The sequence below is a fragment of the Zingiber officinale genome, chromosome 1A (genome assembly GCF_018446385.1).
Source record: "Zingiber officinale cultivar Zhangliang chromosome 1A, Zo_v1.1, whole genome shotgun sequence".
Lineage (NCBI taxonomy): Eukaryota > Viridiplantae > Streptophyta > Magnoliopsida > Zingiberales > Zingiberaceae > Zingiber > Zingiber officinale.
The window spans coordinates 21,225,979-21,246,346 of NC_055987.1; the positions used below are offsets into that span (position 1 = coordinate 21,225,979).

The 20,368-nt window shown below is 36.8% G+C and overlaps 2 protein-coding genes across 4 annotated transcripts; both read left to right on the forward strand.

Moving 5' to 3' along the window:
• The first annotated feature begins 6,386 nt into the window (after positions 1-6,386).
• Positions 6,387-15,571, forward strand: LOC122020402 (probable beta-1,3-galactosyltransferase 14). Of its 2 annotated transcripts, XR_006122218.1 has the most exons (8): positions 6,387-6,817; positions 7,061-7,213; positions 7,304-7,386; positions 7,462-7,561; positions 8,097-8,210; positions 8,717-8,859; positions 15,127-15,269; positions 15,388-15,571. XR_006122218.1 is itself a non-coding variant. In XM_042578331.1 (7 exons), exons 1-7 carry the CDS (start codon positions 6,477-6,479, stop codon positions 15,207-15,209), a joined length of 1,017 nt encoding a protein of 338 aa, XP_042434265.1. In that variant the 5' UTR covers positions 6,387-6,476; the 3' UTR covers positions 15,210-15,378. The 2 variants fall into 2 exon arrangements, 1 of the variants encoding a protein (XP_042434265.1); XM_042578331.1 differs by lacking the exon at positions 15,388-15,571 and having other exon boundaries at positions 15,127-15,378.
• On the forward strand, positions 15,388-18,495 carry LOC122020416 (seed biotin-containing protein SBP65-like). Of its 2 annotated transcripts, XM_042578341.1 has the most exons (3): positions 15,388-15,472; positions 17,298-17,988; positions 18,103-18,495. In XM_042578341.1, exons 1-3 carry the CDS (start codon positions 15,459-15,461, stop codon positions 18,175-18,177), a joined length of 780 nt encoding a protein of 259 aa, XP_042434275.1. In that variant the 5' UTR covers positions 15,388-15,458; the 3' UTR covers positions 18,178-18,495. The 2 variants fall into 2 exon arrangements, with proteins under 2 accessions (XP_042434275.1, XP_042434282.1); XM_042578348.1 differs by lacking the exon at positions 15,388-15,472 and having other exon boundaries at positions 17,216-17,988.
• The last annotated feature ends 1,873 nt before the right edge of the window (positions 18,496-20,368 follow it).

Below are 20,368 nucleotides of genomic sequence, written 5' to 3' on the forward strand. Positions count from 1 at the left end.
ATCAAGTTCGCTACTCACATTTATAGAGAAGCAAATGCTACTGCGGACTATCTTGCTAATCACAGCGTTTGAATTCCCTGTGGCCAGAATTTTGTTTAAGCATGGCATTGATAGAATTCTATTTGGCATTTGTAAGGTAGATAGGATTGGTTTGCCTTATATTAGATTGTCTTGCAAATCAGTTTAATTTGGGTACTGATTTAAAAATAACCCTGTTTTGAAAAACCATGAAATTGCAAGTTGGAATTCTGGTTTACCGTATCCAAGCTGGGAGGTGTGATTTAATTGCTGTTTAGATTGTTTTGTGTGGATATTTTCCTATCACTGTATCCTAATGAAGGTGTTTTGTTTTGAGAATGGATTTGCTGTTTATTTGTTGGTGAAGAGTAACAACTCCAAATTTGGCATGGGGGCTCGCTGAAACTGGGATCTGTTTTGGGCTGCTGGTGCTGGTGATTCTGTAAGTCTGTGACACGGCAGATTTTAGGTTGTATTGATATTAAATCCTTTATGGAAATGTCTTGGGTTGATAAGCTTTGTGTTTAATTTGAAGATGATACATATTGCTGGGATTAGTTTCCCTTTATTATTTCAGATGCTTATCCATATAAGATTTGGAATTTCTTGAAGTGCTGTTGATCAGATTTTGGGCTTCCCTGGTTTTTGAATTCGGATTTCATTAGAGGTGCTTGGGACTGATATTTGGTTTTAGTTGGGAGGTTCATGGCTTCAATCAGACACTAGGTGTGGACTTTCTGGAGAAAATCTCGGAGTTCTTGGTAGTGGATTTCTAGAAGTGGTCCAAGTTTGTGATTAGTTCAGATTTGTCTGGTGCTTTATCAGTGCTTATAATGGCGGTAAATATGAATGGGATTTCTCTTTGAAGAAGACTGCGATTTGGAGAGTCAATGATGTTGGAAATATGATGACTTTTTATTCTGGAAGCTGATGCTAATCAGAATAGAATTTTGGGCGTGGTTGGGATGGAGTGATATGTCCGGTGCTATCAAAGTAGAGCTTTCTTTATGGAAATTGGATTTAATCAAGCTCTTTGTGTTGCGGTGGGATTCAAGGGGAATGCAGTAACTTTTTGATCTGTTTCTCGTGGTTTAAGGATGCATGCGAAAACTTGTGTAGTTAATTTTATGTTTTGAGTTTCCTAATATTGCGAGAGGAAAGATAGGGATGAAATCTTTGGTGTGGTTGTTAATAAGTTTTGAGTGTTTTTGTAAAAAAGTACAGGCTTTTGTAATGCATGTTAAGAGGTCAGTTTGGCCCCCTCCTATGTTTCATTTGTTATGGAATCCCCCTATACGGGGTTTTTTTCTTTAAAAGGAAACCGTGCTCTATCACTCATATTGTTCACCCGAGCATCTGCTACAATACAATACAGTCATACTACAGTAGGCTACAGTAGGACCACACTGTGGTATACTACCCTAAGAAACTAGTGTCTGGGAAATCAGATTAATCACCAGAGAAAAGCACTACTACAGAAAATGCTATAGTACTTTGTGGGATTGTAAATTATCCATCGAGTAATATTACTAAGTCCTGTTGAGTAATATCACTGAGTGTCCCTTGGTAATATACTCAAGTTCTCTCGAGAAATACAAATGAATTTCACTTGAGCAATTGATTGAGCTCCATCGAGCAGCGAAGTTTCCTAAGCTTCTAGTTATGAGTACATGATAATCATTAAGTGGATAAACAAATAATGGATGCCAAATGTTGCTTTGATTCCTTCTTCTGTGCATGTGGCAATCAATGAGTAGAGGAATGATAATGAATTGTCAAAAGTTTCGTCTTCACCAACTCATCAAGAGGGTAAGCCACAGGTATGTTGGTCTTTTTCTTGTAAGCAGAAGCAACTCTTCTCCATCAAACTTTTTTTTTTCTTCTTCTTCTACTCCTCTCTTATCCATGATTGACTTGAATGTTGAAAGGATCATGTTGATAAGTCTAACTCAAGTTTTAACCTGTGTTATATTTTAGGATATCAGATCTCGCAAGGGGAAAAGTTGATCTAAACTTTCTAAAGAGGAGTTCAAGGGAGAAAGCAGAGATCATTAGTTAGTATTTTTAATATTTTATTAGAGAAATTTAACTTTATTTATTTAATAAAAATATTTATTAGACAAATTATGTTTGAAAATTTAACATAAAAAGATTTTTATTTTTAAAATTTATTAATAAATAAGTTTTTGACCCGAGATAAAATTATTATGTGACTTAATTGATCACGGCTTTCAATTGTGAAAATAATCTTTTTTCAATATATAAAATTATTCTGAGCTACCTAGTTGATGCGTTTTATGTAACTTCTCAATGGTTCTATAGACCTTTGCTTGAGGACGAAGAGATAGTAGTTTATCTTCTGATACTAGATAGAGTGTTTAAGAACACTCGGCACTTGATGACGTCGCTATATTGGTGCAGCAATGCAGCGTTCTGAAATTTTCAGAGATGATCCTTTGGGTCCTTACTACCATTGTATTCCCCAATAGCTGGGGGCTTGTACCCATTCAGTAGCTTCTCCTCGAGTACCCTTTAAAGCTGTCAGACGGGCCAAACCATGGCGGGGCGGGTCGGCCCGTGGCGGGCCAACCATTTGGCGAGACGGGGCGGGGTGGGCCGTCAACTTGGCGGGTTGGAAAATTTTCAACCCAACCCAATCCAAGGCGGGTCGCGGGTTTGGCGGGCCAACCCGCAGGCCTATCAATTTTTTTTTTTTTTTAAAAAAAGTTCATATCTTCAATGTTTTATTTCGGAAATATTTTATCAATCAAATGTATTCATAAACAAGTATTTAAAATATAAATGGATATAAACAAATACTTATGTTGGGTCAAAAGTACTATTTTTATTTAAAATTATAACAAAGAAAGATAATAAACTGACATAAAATTGTGCAACGAAGAGGAATAGTAATTAGGACTCATGACTGTGCGTCGAGCAATTTAGATCAGTGGTACCCTGGTTGTGCGTGTGTAAACGAATCAAATAAGAAGGTCATCTACTTTTAAGAAGGTCATCTAGTTTGGGTACACACACCAAGCTCTTCATTGTGCATAATGTATGTTTCAGATTTATCCCATAAACGAATCAAATAAGAAGGTCATATACTTTTAAGATTAATCGACTTTGTGTGCATATATATTTATGTAACTTTTGTCTATCACACTCAATTTCACAAGTATGAGTTTTTCCTAATTAGTATTCTTCTCAACGAAGAAGATAATGAAATGCTACAATTTAACCCCTAGTACTCTCGTAGTTGCAGCATTGACTACTGATATAAACTGCTTACATGTGTTTCTCAACCCGCGGGCCAACCCAAGCCCATCGCGGGCCGACTCGCGCGGGTCGTGGGCCTAGGCGGGTTGGCCCGCGGTGGACTTGGGTTGATAAAATTCCAACCCAACCCGCTTAATTGGTTTGGCGGGGCGGGCCAACCCGATGGGCCTAACCCAAATTGACGGCTCTAGTACCCTTAGAGAGAAGGACACTTGCTCCTCAAGCATCTCCCTCGGCTCCTCCCGGAGGACTATTCTGTAGGATCGAAAAGAATTTAGATATTTCCATAATTGCATGATATTATCCACTTTGGGCCTAAGCCCTTATGACTTTGCGCTTGGGCTCTCCCCAAAAGGTCTCATGCCAATGGAGATATCTTTTCTCTTATAAACTTATGATCTTTCCCATGTGTTTCCAATATGGGACTATGTTTGCAACCTTGCAACCCCAACAATCCTCCTCTCAAATAAAGAACCATAAGCTTCCCACGTCCGATCCTCGACCCACCAGGTCTTCCTATCCCTCGGTCCACCCGACCTACTAGGACTTCCTTGCCTAGTCACAACTAGGACTTCCTGCCTGATGTCTGGTCCTCTTGATCCGAACATAGGAGTCCTCACTTTCTTTATTCAAGGTCAATATTATACTCACATGGCTTAATCAGACCATAACTCTTGTGCACAGTCGACGGTTAAACCTTTTGGCAATCCAGACTCTGATACCAATTGTAGGATCGAAAAGAATTTAGATATCTCCACAATTACATAATATTGTCCACTTTGGGCCTAAGCCCTCATGGCTTTGCTCTTGGGCTCTCCCCAAAAGGCCTCATGCCAATGGAGATATCTTTTCTCTTATAAACTCATGATCTTTCCCATATGTTTCCAATATGGGACTATGTTTGCAACCTTGTAACTCTTCCCCTTCTTCGAATCTCTGGACGGGGAACTTTCGGTCGTAGAGGCTTGGTGCTGCTCTTTCTTGTTATAATAGTCCGAGCCCTTGTTATAATAATCTGAGCAGGGCTCGCGATAAAAGGCTGGGGGGGGAGAGTCTCGGGTTGTTTTCCTTTTAGACATCCTGTCGAAAACATGGGTATGGTCCTTTGAAACTATAGCCATCTTGTGTAGCTGTGAAGCAATGGTGTATTTTTCGGAAGTCGCTCGTCTCTTGGTTTCCTTGAACAGTTCATACTCTCCAGCTGTCATGGTGACATTGATCTTTCTGGTATCCTCCATCATCACAGTCCAGAACAGGTGAAGGAAGTTCCCACAGATAGTGTCAAATTGATCCTGTCTGGAATATGAGACAGATAAAGGCCAGCTGAGATGACGTCGATATTGACGAAGAGGCGACTTGGATATACCTAGCATATGTGCCTCGGAAAGACGGACCCCCCCCCCCCCCACGTGGAGCTTAAGGACAATAGTGACGAGACCGCCGGTACTTAGGCTTTGTGCACACTCAGACAAGCACACGCTACACTCAGACGAGCTGTAGCGAGGGTCCTATCTTTCACGCTTGGATCACTGAAGGGTCGACCGAGAGTTGTCTTACTGAAAGTACCATGCCTGGCTATGCGACTCAGCTGAGGAAACCCGATTAGTCGGGGCAGGTCATGCATTACTCCAGGTTGCATCTTATGCCTCAGATCTGGGACCCTGATCTGTCTGTACCCGACCGTGAATTATGCGGCTGATGACGTTAGGCGGTCTAACTCCTTCTTTCCCCTCCTAACTGCTGACGATCACGTCTCTTTGACTTCTGATTGTCACGTCCCCTTGACTTTGGACTGTTTTTGACTGATACATTCCTTTGACTTCTGACAGTCACGTCCCCTTGACGTTGGACGATCCTTGGTTGACACGTCCCCTTGATTTCTAATTGTCTGGCCTTATCAGGGCTCACATTTATGTACCGTATCAAGCTACATTGCCCACGTCCTTCAGGAGAGAATAACTATGTTGTCGAGAAACAGTTCAACGAGCTATGTATGATGCAAGTCTCGCCTGAGGGAGTCGAACGACCAAGCTGAGGGAGGTAGATGACCGGATTAAGAGAGTTAGGATTTGAGGGAGTCGGATGGCCAGACTAAGGGAGCTAGAAGTTGAGACAATCGGATGACCGAGCTAAAGAAGTTGAGTGATCGAGCTAAGAGAGTCGGATATGTCATCTTGACTAAAGTTGACTTTTTTGCTTCCCTAACTTACCACTTAATTTGACTTTTGACCCCGAACTTGACTTTTGTCTTGACCCTATCAAGTAAAGATCTCTACTATGCACACAATGGTAAAAGATATTATTCTCGTGAGAAGCAATACATCAAATAATTTATGTGCAATTGAGATTATATCTTTGTTTTAAATTTACATTATCTTCAAAGACCACAATAAGTTAAAGAGGTCTATACATATAGTAATTCCTAATATTTTTATCATTCTATCCTTAGATCAATCCAGAAAAAATAAATTATAAATAATTACTAATCATTCATGTAAATAGTCAAGACATTAAAAAAATGACATACTTAAATACGTCAAATTTCGATTTTAAATAATATCCTATTTCTCACCATCAAATTTAAAACGGTCAATACATGTTATTTCTTGGGTTGTATAATAAATATTCTCCATCCTATTTAAAATAATGATAGATAAAGAAATGAATACAGATGACTGAAGTTCGATCAAGATACCATATGTTTTGAATCTGAATGAAGCTGTCTATTTGGGGCGGTGCGATGGTTAATATATGGGGTATTGTCACATGAGGTCTTGGGGTCAAAACTCGACGTGACCGAGTATAATCTCCCCATGTCTTGGCCATTTGCACTAATGGCTCCATATTAGCATAGGGACGAATTGGTGGGAGTGTTGGGGCGAACGAATCGCCTTTCCCACATGAATCTGAATGAAGCTGGCTAAACTTGCGCCTGTACTAACTCAAGGCCAAGTTCAGTCGTGACCCAGCAGCACGGCTCAGTCTGAATGACGCTGAGTCCGACAGATTGAATGGGGCCGTCTCCGCCCTGGACCATGTCAGACTTCTTCTGTACTGGACATTAACACCCCTATGGAGAAACCACCACTTTCATTCAGGTTGGCGTTAACACTCGTCCTCGCCTCCGTCATGCGTTTCGCCAAACGCTAAAATGCCAGGGTTATGAGTCGAATCCAGCGATGCCGATGTCGCCCAAGGTCTTCCACTACCGTTCCGCCTCCCGCTTCCGCCGCTTCTCATCCTCCTCCGCCTTCCCCCTTATTTGCCTAATCTTCGGCCTCGCCGGTGTCCTCTTCGGCCTTTTCTCCATCACGAGACCCGCCAGAAAGTGCCCCGATGTCGAACCCAGGGCGGTGTCTTTCATGTGGGACCGTAATGAAGGCGGAGGAGCTGGTGGTGGAGTGGCGGAGCGGCACAAGGTAATGGGTTTCGTCGGGATCCAGACGGGATTTGGATCCGTTGGTCGACGGTGGGCTATCAGGCAGACGTGGTTGCCCGCCGATCGCCAAGGTCTTCTTCGGTTAGTCTTGTTCTCGTTAGTATTGGCTCGATTTGTTCAATTTTCACCGTTTCAGTACCTCATTCTCTAAACAGTTATCCGGGTTCGTCAAGATCTAAGTAGTTCTGTTCTGTTCTCTGTTTTTTCGTAATACAAAGTTCTGGTTTTGATGAAATTTATGACCGCTGATCACTGGATTCTGAAATTAAGTGGTCATTCGCGTTGCATTCTTGCCCTAGTTCAGAATTTTATTTGATCTTGCAGCTTGGAAGAGGCGACTGGCTTGGCCTTCAGATTTGTTATAGGAAAGACCAAAGATAAATCAAAAATGGCAGCGCTTCAAACAGAGGTGAATGAGTATGATGACTTCATGCTTATAGATATTGAGGAAGAGTACAGCAATCTTCCATATAAAACGTATGAAATGCACTGGCATCTTATTACATAAGTACTTCTGAGCGTTCTGCTCTTGGTATCTACAAGTCTTCACCTAATTTTATCTTGTAGGTTAGCTTTCTTTAAAGCAGCATTTGCACTTTATGATTCAGATTTCTATGTGAAAGCTGATGATGATATATATTTGAGACCAGGTAATTGGTCTTTGAAACATTGTCATTGCTTTATCCAAAACTCCTTAAGTTAATTAATTAATTGCAATTTTTTAGATCGACTTTCCTTGCTTTTGGCAAAAGAGCGACCAACCACTCAAACATATCTTGGATGCATGAAAAAGGGTCCTGTATTCACTGACCCTCACCTCAAGTGGTTGGTATTTAACTACTTTCTGTAAAACTCATCATACACAAGGATATGATACTTTGATTAGAATGATAGGAAATGTTATAAATAAAGTAAGTAATCCTTTTTTTTCTTGGGGAAAGGAAGTAATTCAGATTTGTGTTAATGAAAATTGAATATTGTTTTACTCCTTTGTAGATCAATTATGTTTCATTACATGTATATGGGATTCTGTATATTTGAATTTTTTATCGAGGTCTGTAAATGAATATTAGAAAATGTGTATTTTGTGCTTTCTATTCCCCTCAAACTGTCATTTATGCCAATAGATTCACTTCATAAGCACCTTACATTCTACTAGACTTTTTCTTCTTTTTATTCATCTAACACCTGATACGCATGTACTTTCTCCATTTTTAGAATGACCTTGGTAGTCGACTTACATCACAACGTTTACTTGTTTCTTTCTAAATTTTCTTCGCAATATGAATCTCAATCCACTATTACTTTTGCATACAATAAAGTATGACTAATATTTGTGATTGTCTTGCAAACTATATAGGTACGAGCCACTATCACACCTGCTTGGGACAGGATACTTTCTTCATGCTTATGGTCCCATATATGCACTTTCAGCAGATGTGGTGTCGAGCTTGGTTGCACTGAGAAACAACAGGCAAGTTACAAGAATTCTGATGCTGAAAACTTTGGTTCAACCATTAAGTGCCCCCTACATTTGCTACTCATTATTCTCATTATATTGTTTATTTCAATGACTTGCTCCCTTGATTTTAGGTTTAAGATAATGTAATTAGTATTCTTTCAAATCAATGCACTTCTATCTATTATCCCATTGCATAATCAAACTTGGCATTATTTGATGTTTCTTTTCATTTCCCATTCAAGTCAATTCATTGGATATACAAAGACATAATTGGTGAGTTCATAAAGGTGATACCGTGATCAACTTGGCCATTTTGGTTCTCATTTTGAAGTATTTGTACCTTGGAGCACCAATATCCTCTTTTGTTTTTTTGACTGCTTAGTAGTATTTTTTTGTGCTGTTGAATAAGTCTCTTTTTATTTCTAGTTCTTATTCACCATTTCTCATAAATTATTAGTCGGTACTTTGTATATTCTAGTGATTGACAACAACTTTTTTAATCATATGCACATTTCCAGTTTCCGAATGTTCAGCAACGAGGACGTGACAATAGGTTCCTGGATGCTTGCTATGAATGTCAACCATGAAAACAACCTTGCTCTTTGCGAGCCTGATTGTTCGTCATCATCGATTGCTGTTTGGGATATTCCAAGATGCTCAGGTTAGTTTTTAATAAAGTATTTTTGATCTTTCTTCAGGATTTAAATTGAGCAAATGATACATTTCTAGTAGATAGGGTCTATACTTTAACAAAATGCTTTAATAAGGAGGAAGAGAAGCAGACGCTCATCATCCATCCAGTTTGTTCCGACTATTTGGTCCATCTTACTCTTCCATTGAGTTCTAAGCATGGTTGCATCGCTACTAATAGAGAAAGATAACTTAGGTCAATTGTATTGGTTTCCTTTTCTTTAGCCTCCCTCTCCATTGTACCTTGATTATAATTAATTAAACTTAAGTAATTATAGAATATATTAGTTTATAAATATAACTCCGCCCATGACAAACCGGTCATGGCTGGTCCTAAGCCCGGATAAAGGAGGAGGGTTGCGTTAGGTTGTCAGCCAGTATTAAAACTATAACAAATGTTCAATGAATGAATCCATTAAACTATTATACTAATGCTAGGCTATTCTCTGGAAGGAACACGTTGCAGGGTCCGACTGTAACATTTCGGCAATGACCGCTACATCTCTCGAACTCGAGTGTAGTGCTAAATATGCAAGAGTTCGCATTGTAGGATCTGACTGTAACATATTGATAAGGACTGCTACATCTCCATGAGAATTTGGGTGTAGTGTTAAATAGGCAAGAGTTCTCACATCATAGGTTGGATAAGAACAAATATGATAGTAAAACTAATAGTCTAAGATTTAGAACATGGAATATAGGAACTCTCACTAGTAAATCAATGGAGGTAATAGATATCATGATTAGGAGAAGAATTAGTATTTTGTGTGTACAAGAGACAAAATGGGTAGGCGAGAAGACAAAAATGATAGAGAACTTGGGCTTTATGTTATGGTACACAAGAAAAAATAAAGCAAGAAATGGAGTGCGCATTGTTGTAGATAGTTCGTTAAATGATGAGGTTGTAAGAGTAGTTAGAAAAGGGGATAGAATTATAGCCTTAAGATAATGTGGCGAAAGAAACTATGAGCATAATTAGTGTATATGCACTTCAAGTAGGGGTTAGATGAAAATATCAAATCAAGGTTTTGGGACAACTTCGATGAAGTATTACAAAATATTCTGTCAAATGAAATGATTTTAATAAGAGGCGATCTAAATTGGCATGTCGGAGTGAAAAATGTGGAATATGAGGGGGTGCATAGAGATTATGAGTTTGGAATGAGAAATGAAGAAGGGAAAATTATATTAGATCTTGCGATAGCATATGACCTTATATTAGCTAATACGTTTTTTAAGAAAAGAGAAGAATACTTAGTCTTGGTCAAAAGTCAGAATAATAAATCGAAAATTGTTTTTCTTATAGTTAGGAAAAAGGATAGAAAAATTTGTAAAGATTGCAAAGTCATCCTGGAGAAAGCTTAACTACCCAACATAGGTTAGTAGTGTTGAATATATGTCTCAAATATATACGACTCCTAGAATTAAGTGGTCGAAGTTAAAGGATGGGAAGCAAAATATATTTAAGAAGAAGGTAAGATTGCAATCATTAGGTGAAATATACGGTAACTTTAATATGACATGGGATAAGATGGTATCAAAGTTGAAAATAGTAGCTAAGAGTGTACTTGGTGAGTCAAAGGAATATGCACCACTAAGTAAAAAATCTTGGTGGTGGAATGAGAAAGTACAAGAGAAAGTAAAGGAAAAACGAATAACTCAAGAAATTATATATTTGTAAGAATGAGGAAAACTTTAAAAAATATACAAGAAAGAAACTAAGAGAGTAGGGAATGAAACAAAAAATGACATTTTTGAATGATTATATTAAAAATTAGATACAAAATAAGGGCAAAGAGGTATTTGTAGAATAGCTAAAATGAGAGAAAGCAAAACAAGAAATTTTATCCAAATAAAATGTATTAAAGATGAATATAATAGGGTACTAGTAAACGATGGAGAAATAAAAGAGCGGTGGAAGAAGTACTTTCATCAACTTCTTAATGAATGCTTAGGTGACCAACTTAACTTAGGTAATTTAAGTAGTTCAAATGAACATAGAAATTTAAATTTTTATCATAGAATTCAAACTTTAGAAGTAGAACAAGCTTTAAATGGGATGCACAATGGAAAAGTTATTGGACCAGATGATATTCCGATAAAAGTATAGAAGTGCCTAGGGAAACAAAGTATTGAATGACTTACAAAATTATTTAACATAATATTAAAAATGAAAAAAAATGTTTGATCAATAGAGGATAAGTACTCTATTTCCCTTATATAAGAACAAGGGAAACGTACAAAATCGTGCAAATTATAGGGGTATTAAACTAATGAGTCATACAAACTTTGAGAAAAAGTAATAGAAAAAAAAATTAAAGAAGGACACCACAGTGACTGAAAATTAATTTGGGTTCATGCATGGAAGATCGACAATAGAAGCTATACATCTTGTTAGACAACTAATTGAAAAATATTGGGAGCAAAAACAAGATCTACACATGATATTCATTGACTTAGAAAAAACTTATATTGAAAATTCTATAAAAGAGAGGTGTTAGCGTAACATATATTAAACTAATTAAAGATATATACGAGGATGTAACGATCAGAGTAAAGACTTCAGGTGGAGTAACTGAAGCATTTCCAATAAAGATAGGATTACATCAATAATTAGCTCTAAGTCTCTATCTTTTTACACTAATTACGGACGAACTCACTACACAGTATCGTGGTGCATACTGTTTACAGATGATATTGTTTTGGTAGATGAAACGCATGAAGAGTAAATACTAAACTAGAATCTGGGCGGGAAACACTAAAAGGGAAAGATTTTAGGTTTAGTAGAATAAAGACAGAATATATGAGATTTAAGTTTAGTAATATCAGATATAATGAAACAATTGTTAAGATTGGAGATGATGAGTTTTCCGGAACCAAGAGGTTTAAATATTTAGGATCATTTGTACAAAACAATGGAGGGATTGAGAGAGATGTCTTAATACAAGCAGGATGGTTGAAATGAAGATCGTCGGGTGTTTTATGTGATCGTAAAGTACTTCTAAAATTTAAAGGAAAATTCTACAAAATCGCAGTTAGATCTGCTATGTTGTATGAAGCTAAATGTTAGGCTTTGACTTGACATGAGCAGAAGATGCGAGTTACAGAGATGAGAATGTTAAGGTAGATGTGTGGATATATGAGGATGGATAAAATAAGAAATGAGCATTAGAGAGAAAGTCGGAGTTACATCTATTGAGGGAAAACTCCGAGAGACATATTTAAGATGGTATATATATGGGTCCAGTTAGGCGATGTGAAACTATGACAAACACGCATATCAAACGAGGAAAAGGAAGACTAAAAAAAGACTTGATTAACAACAATAATAGAAGATAAAATTTATTTAAGTATAGATGATGATATAGTAGGGGATAGAGTTCAATGGTATAAAAGGATCCATATAGCCGATTCCATCTAGTGGGATAAGGCTTGGTTGTTGTTATTGTATTAGTTTATAAACATGTTCATATTATCTTTAACTTATTTGTGTTTATTTTAGCATTTGTTGGAGTTACACCTAATTTGTCTTAAATACTAGTAATTTCTTTTAGTAACCACACACATTCATCTTAATTATTTAATATTTTTAACCACAGTGTTTTCTGACTACATAAGATGTAACTCATGTAGCCCATGAAGTATTGCTAGCGGCAACACAATTTTATAAAATGTTCCTTATCGTAGGGGCACATGATGTTCACATAATCACATTTTATCTATTGATGATACTTTTCTTAATATCTCTTTGTTGGATAATGAATCTAAGATTTCTAAACTCTTAATCCTAGGACTTGTCTATTCATCCATCTTGATTATTCTTTTGCTGATTTCTTTATTATTGAAATTACATCTCATATATTCAATCTTAGTTCTATTTAACTTAAAAAATTTAGTTACTGAAATTTTCTCTCCACACAAGCTACAAGTTTATTTTATTTATACTTTTTTAATTGACTTACATTTGGAAAAATAACACATCGAGGAGTTTATCTTGAAAATAATTAGTGAAATATATAGTGTTATAAACTTATAATTGAACCTACAATTTCATTAATTCTAATAATAATGGCTACATTGTCGTACATGTTCTTTACTACATTTATCATCTGTCACCATCCCTCCATTGAGCTGGTAATATTATTAGTGCTATTCAAATTAATTAAATTATTTTTTACTACTTTGACTAATATTTTCTTGGTTCTCTCCACCTTTATCCACCTCCCACTCTACTTGATTCAACTTAATTATCGGTGAACATACTCATCTCAACTTATTTCCTCTCATTTATATCTGTTGGAACTATATCTAATTTCTCTCGTATATTAGTATATTTATTGTTTTTAGTAACTCTATGCATTTATCTTTTAGCACCCTCATTTATACGACATCAACTTTCTTTGAATTCTCTCTCTCTCTCCACCACCACACATGTTTCATATGAGTAATATTTTCCTTTTAGCCTAGGAAATAATTACACACAAGATTTCAAAATCTCCTCTCCCTTTTAGTCCGTCATTTTGTATCCATTTGATTATATCTCTTAATATATTCTTCTTGTTGAGTAATGATTCTGAGATATCTTAAACTCTTTTATATATATATATATATATATTTGTTTTATTCATTCACCCATTTAGTACATGAAATTGGATAATAGGAATTGCTACTATCATATAGAAGATTTGGTCTTCAGTCTTGTTTGCAGTACTAATTATATATATATTTGTTTTATTCATTCACCCATTTAGTACATGCAATTGGATAATAGGAATTGCTACTATCATCTAGAAGATTTGGTCTTCAGTCTTGTTTGCAGTACTAATTACACTGAGAGGAAATCTTGCTCGATTTCAGAGAAGATTCACTCTAAATTAATTGGCATCCTTTAAGCAGGTGCCTTGACCACTCCTGATGTGACAATTAAACATTGACTTTATACGTTTGAACCACGTGGCCTAAAAGTCTATTTCCACGTGTTAATAAATCTATATTGCCTTTGAATGCCAGCCTACTAATATGCCACTGAATTAAAGCGTGACAATTATTCCACTGTAGGCTTGATGGCCTCACCTCATGAAGTTCACCTGATTGCCCAAATTGCTCATAACATTTTTGTCGTGAGGCTTGTAGCTCTGCTATAACATTTTGCTGTTTCTTCTTGCATTTCTCACCGAGCCTACTGGACCAAGTGAGCCAAAGAGCTTTATTGAGTGCACACATATCTATCCTTGCAAATGCTAGCGAATGTGTAGTGCGATTATATGTACGAGCAATTATTTTAGTTAAAGTTGAGAAAGAAATTGAGAAAAAAGAGCATAAATTAGAAATTATTCGGTGCATATTATTTTCATGTTAATGGCCAAATATTTTTGAATTTTAGTCAGAGAAAACTTGTAGTTGCACGGTTCTGTCAATTAGAAATGAATTAATATAAATTGCTGCAAGACAGATCCCATATACCACTTCACCATTCTTGTAGTGCATTTGATTGATATCTCACTGTTCTATTTTTTATGAAGTCTCATAGAATAAGAATTTATATATTTGATTATAAAAATAAATTCAGATTATCAATTTTCATGGAATCTATTCCTTATATTATTTTTTGAGCTTTTTGTCAATTTATATGTAATAACTATATACTATATAATTATATATATATATTTATGTATTATGTTGTATTCAATACCAAATTAGTTCAGATAAGGATTTTTTAGATTCTATATAAAAGTAAAATGTCTAATTGAACCCCGAAACAAAGTATTGCACATCTCTGAAATTTGAACTGAAGCTTGAATTTTCAAATCGTCTGGTTCAAGTTTTTCAGTTGGAAACAGTTATGTTTGTTTGAAAAATGTGAATGGAAACATAGAGATCGAACAATGTTGGCCTTTATGCCCACCCTTATTAAGCAGAGACAGACAGTGAGTTATTGTCAGTTGCTTGGAATGAAATGATCTATTTATTTCATTTCATGAACCAAACTAGTGCATATATATTTCTATTTCATTCCTTCTGAATTTCATTCTCTAGGAATAATTATTTTCTTATAATTTCCATTCTATCATACTAAACTAGAGCAACTGGGACATCAGGTGATCGTAACTTGTCAGTGTTAGAAATTGCATAGATCTAGATTAAGAAATTTGCAACTTCACTTAATTACAGGTTCACTTATCTTTCAGACTTGGTAAAATATTTTCTAGTGGCATCAGTGTTCTCTTTATTCTGTCAGGCCTCTGCAACCCAGAAGTGAAGATGTTACAACTCCACAAAAAGGAGATATGTTCAGGAATTCCAAAATCATCAGATGAATGAGAAGCTTGGAAACACGGAACTGGATAGAAAAAAATCCAACTTGCAACCAGAAAGTAGAAAGTGAGCTTCCTTTGTGACCATCATATGGAATTTGTTTGCTGGATTTAGTTCTTTTGTGCAATTTATTTTGTACTAGTTTATTGTTAAAGAATGCTTATTTGCGGGTTCATATTTCTAGGTCTCTGCTGGATTGTTACTTCTTTTCAAAAATTTTGATGTGAGGATAAACCCAACTCAAACCACACCGTCATGACACGCAAATTGTAAGGACATTTAATCTCATCTAGCTTCACGTTGGTTTAACTCGAAGTTTTTTTTGTTGTTGTTGTCTTAAAAGGGTCCCAATGGTCATTTATTAATCAGCTATTTGAATCTAATATACTCAGATACATGTTCAGGCTTGTTGTCTACTTGTCTTTATGAAGACTCAGGCACAAGTCCCTGTTTATAAGAGTCCTTCCTATACATGCATTTCCCCATGAGGGCTCTAATGCAGCATCTACTTTTAGGCTTCTTTCGCCTTGGATGATTCACTCTTTTCTCTCCCTTATCTCCGCTGTAGTATCAATGTTACAAGTCATCCTTCTCATACTCTCGGGCCATTTGTACCCCACGCTGTGCCTTTTATCCATTTCTATGGCCACAAATAAAAGATCTTATATGATGCATCTTTCCTAACTGAAGGCTATAAGTTGGTAATTTAATTCGCCTTGCCATCGAAAGGTATGTCACAGGCTGGCTCGAAAGTTTCTTCCGGAACTTCTCAATTATATCTGATGTTTATGGTATTGGTGTTATCCATTGTTCCAAATACACACCCATATGCTTCACATCAATTGTGTTGAAACACGAGGCACTTGGCGTTACCTTTCTTCATCTACTCCCGCATCCCTCATGAAGAAAACCTCTGACTTTACCGCACTAATTGCCTATTTGAGTCCTTTGAAAACACTTTCATTTCCTCCGATATAGTTTCTAATTCGTTTCTTAAATGCTCCAGTGAACAAAACAAGGTCATTGGCAAAGAAAGAGAGATATTTGGGTTTGTTTTGTTGAATTTAAAGTCCTTTTACCCCTTTCATCTTCCTCATCCTTCGGATCAATTGGGAGAGTGTTATCTGTATCCATATAAGGAATAAAAGTACGGATACAAGGAACACTTGTGGCGTGAATTTGTTGATAACTCTTCACAATATTTTTGAAGTTGGTTGATATGATACAAGCGAATTATTAGTTCTCTTAGGTCCTTTAGAATCGTTGCTAGCTCACGTATCTTCTCAATAAACCTCTAATTCGATCTATCATATCCTTTATCCAAACTGACCATTATTGCCATTCATCCTTTCTTTCTCATCTTGCTTTAAGAGTGTAATAATATCTTTTGGATCATGACAATGTCGTCCCAATATTGTGGTAAAAGGTGGATACATTCACCTCCAACGCTCCCGTCAACTCGTCCCAGGGTCAACACGGAAAAGGTAAATTATGGACGACTACTAGTCTTTAGAATAGTGATTAACACGTAAGGGAGATATTTATTTCGACTTTACTGAGATTCGAATCCCTGATCTCATTATGACAATACCTCATGTGCTAGCCATTAGATTCATCCGAGGGAACATGTCGTCTTAACACGAAGCTAGACTAGACGTTGAGCTTAGCTAACCCGTTAAGGGACTCCTCTTAGTTGAAATGAACAGTGTTTTTCGTCCGGCTCCACTATCTAAATGCTTTTTAGATAGAGGAGTTAAAAACTTTTACATTAGTTATCTTATTATTTTTTAAATTTTATATTTATAAATAATACATAGGAGAAAGAAATAATAGAAAGTGATAAAATAAATTTTTTATTTTAAATTATAGATTTTAGAAATATAGGTACTATATTTTAGTATGAGTATTGTATAAGTTTTTTTTTCAAAATAACTGCAGATAAGTTACGATGTCTCTTTAATAAAAAAACAAAGCGTCTTCCTCTCACCTGCACGTGCCATCTCTTCCACTAGTACTCAACACGTTCGCAGGGTCTGTAACACGCGTCGACCGTGCGATCGGACTAATACTTGTACGCCGCTTTCCCCATCCCAGTAACCCGGTCGGCCTCGCTCACCAGTCGTCGACCTTCACTACGCTCTGTTCGCAATCGACAATGGCTTCACAGCAAGAGGGAGAGCGAGAGTCCGCTTCTAGAGGAGTGGAGCACGGGAAGGAGGGCATGTCGCCAGAAGATATGAGACAGTATCGTGTCATCGCCCAGCAGAACTCTATCGAGTCCCTTAGCGCCGCGGAGAAGCGCTACGCGAAGGCAAAGAACGCTGGCGCTGCGGAGATCCACAACACCAAAGAGGCCGTCACGCACGGACTCGACGCCGCAGGGGCTTTCGCCGTTGCCAAGGGCGCCGAGGCCACCCAGGGGGTGCATGTTGTGGCAGAAAAGGGCATTGAGGCGAAAGATTACGCGGCCGAGAAGACGCGCGTCGCGGCGGAAGCTGCTGCACAGGAGATGGCCAAGAGGGAGAAAGCAGAGGAAGTAAAAGAAGCAGCCAAATCGATGGCTCAGAAGGCCATGGAGAAAGCACAGGAAGCAAGGGAAGCAGCGAGAGAGACAGGGGAAGTGGCTATGAAGAGAGCCAGAGAGAAGGCAGAGGAGGCAATAGAGGTGGCCAAGAGAGCCCTGGAGTATGCAGGGACTAAGGGAGAAGGATCATTAAAGGACAAGGACAAAGCGACTCTCAAGCAAGCTAAAGAATACGCTGGTCAGAAAGCAATTTTAGTCCAGGTATCATTTCTTTGAGGCATTTGTTTTGCTCTGTCGATGTCGGTGGTAGTGAAACTATTATAGATTGAATGCCTATGGCCTGTAAATGCTAAAGCTTGCACAACTGTTTACTAGGAAAAAGTGGGAGAGGAGCAAAAGGAAGGGAGAGGAGAACATGGTGAACCAAAGCAAGCCGAAGATCCACTATAGATAGTGTTGGAATACTCAAAGTTATTGGTGTGGCTGTGATCGAAATTGCTATGTCAACACCCGATATGATCATAGGATTAGACCCGCTCGACCCGTGCGGAAGCAATGCTGTGAAGAATCACCTTTTGCTTCAACAAGAATATGATGGTCCTCCCGGTAAAACGCAGCGGTAAGAGTGGATATCCAATGTGACGAACTGTTCCCTCTACCGGATTTATGAGTGGGCGAACAGGGGGAATGACTAGTTGGACCTAAGGTCCAGATATTGGATTAAAAAAATATAGACGTAAATAATAAAATGGCGAAAAGTTTTGTAAATCAAATGTCTTCCTGCCAGGTGAAGTAGATAATAATTGGTTGCTTGCCTTGCAAGTGGTAGACCTGCAGCAGTGCTCTTGTTGGTTAGCAGTTTGATTCTGGTTTTGTAGGATCGAATGAGACTGCTTGCTTTGTCTATCAGTGCTTCTGCTGTTTGGCAATTTGATGCTGATTTCGTTGGATGAGATTGCTTGCCTTGTCCTCATCCCATCTCTTATTACTCATTCTTTCATTTCTTTTTGTTTATTTCTTTTCTTCTTCTCTGGTTTTCCAATCCTACTCTCATCTCATCGAAAATTTCTACCTTCTTTATCACAATATTTTACTATTTAATTGGAGTTTAATCAACAAAAATATTTATATGGTCTAGAATGAACGAATGATAATGGATCATTGTGGCGGGAGGCCTATGGCCATACCATAAATGTATGATATTCCCAAAGACATGCTTCTATTATCTGAGCAAAGAGTCAAAGATGGCTAGCTGAGAGCATCTCCAAATGCAGCTTTTATACAGTATTTTTAACAGGTTTGTAAAGTTGAAAAAGCTCAACAAAAAAACTCTAATGAGTGGAGACATAAACTTTGAGATTTTTATTTTAAGAACAGGTGTGATATTTCAAATCTATTTTTTTCTTTTGAAGATGGAGCTATTAATCATTGAAAAATTAATATTGCATGTTTGATTTTTTTAAAACCATTAAATATTTTATTTAATAGTTAAATTATACATTTTTCTTTTGAAAATAAATATATTTGGTAAGTTAAAAAAAATCCAAATGACTATAATTAAATTAAAATTCATAAGTTAATTAAATATTAAATAAAAATTACAAATTAAATTATATTAAAAATTATAAGTTTATTAATTTATTAATTAAAAATCACAAATAAATTAATTTAAAGATGAGAATTAAATAAAATATTAAGTAAAAATTATATAGAAATATTAAATGAAAAAATAAAAATAAAGATGTATGATTTGTAATGTATGACTCAAAAAAAAAATTGTATGGAGGTTTTTTAATTGTAGAGAGAATAGTAAATTTTTCTATTTTTGATGTGACATTGATAAGGTATATTAGAAATTAAAAAAAAATTTACAAAGAGATTTAATTATTGTAGATGTTCTGATTTCTGCACTTTTTGAAGTTTTTGTTTGGCTGGCCTCGAACCAAGTGCGGCCCATTTACCACAGCTGAGCCGGATAGGCTTCGGGCAAAGAACCTTGCCATCTGCTCGAGGCTGCTAGGCCTTCTTGGCGCATAATCTTTCTAAATCTTGTTGCAACACTGTTAATTTTTTCAATATATATTAGATATTCAGAATTTACAATCTGATTAATCTGGAGATATATTTTATCCATAAAGTTCTTGACGTAGCATTATGAGGTCAAATCTTCTAGTCCAAAAAATTTTGAATTAGAAGAGGTCCTATTTATTTATTGGTTAGATGAATTGGATCTCACCTATTAAGCGTCCTAACGTCTTAAGGTCAGATCTTCTAGTCCAGAAAATTCTAGACCAGAAGAGGCCATGTCTATTTATTAGTTGGATTATGGGGTCCAATTCATCCAACTAATAAATGGACCAGGGACTAGAGATCGTTCAGAGATCCTGGACTAAGGATCCCTATTCTAGCATCCTCCGGTAGTTCAATCGGGGTAGGGATCCTTTGGTCCAGGATCTCTGAATCAATCCTACTCTCTTGCTTATTCATTGGCTGGATGAATTAGATCTCACCTATTTAACAGATAGAGTCCAGTTCATACAGCCAATAAATAGACAGGACTTCTTTTAGTCCAAAAAACTTTTGGACTAGAGAATCTGACCTTGTTCAATCACATTGAACCCGGATTACCACCCACCAAACC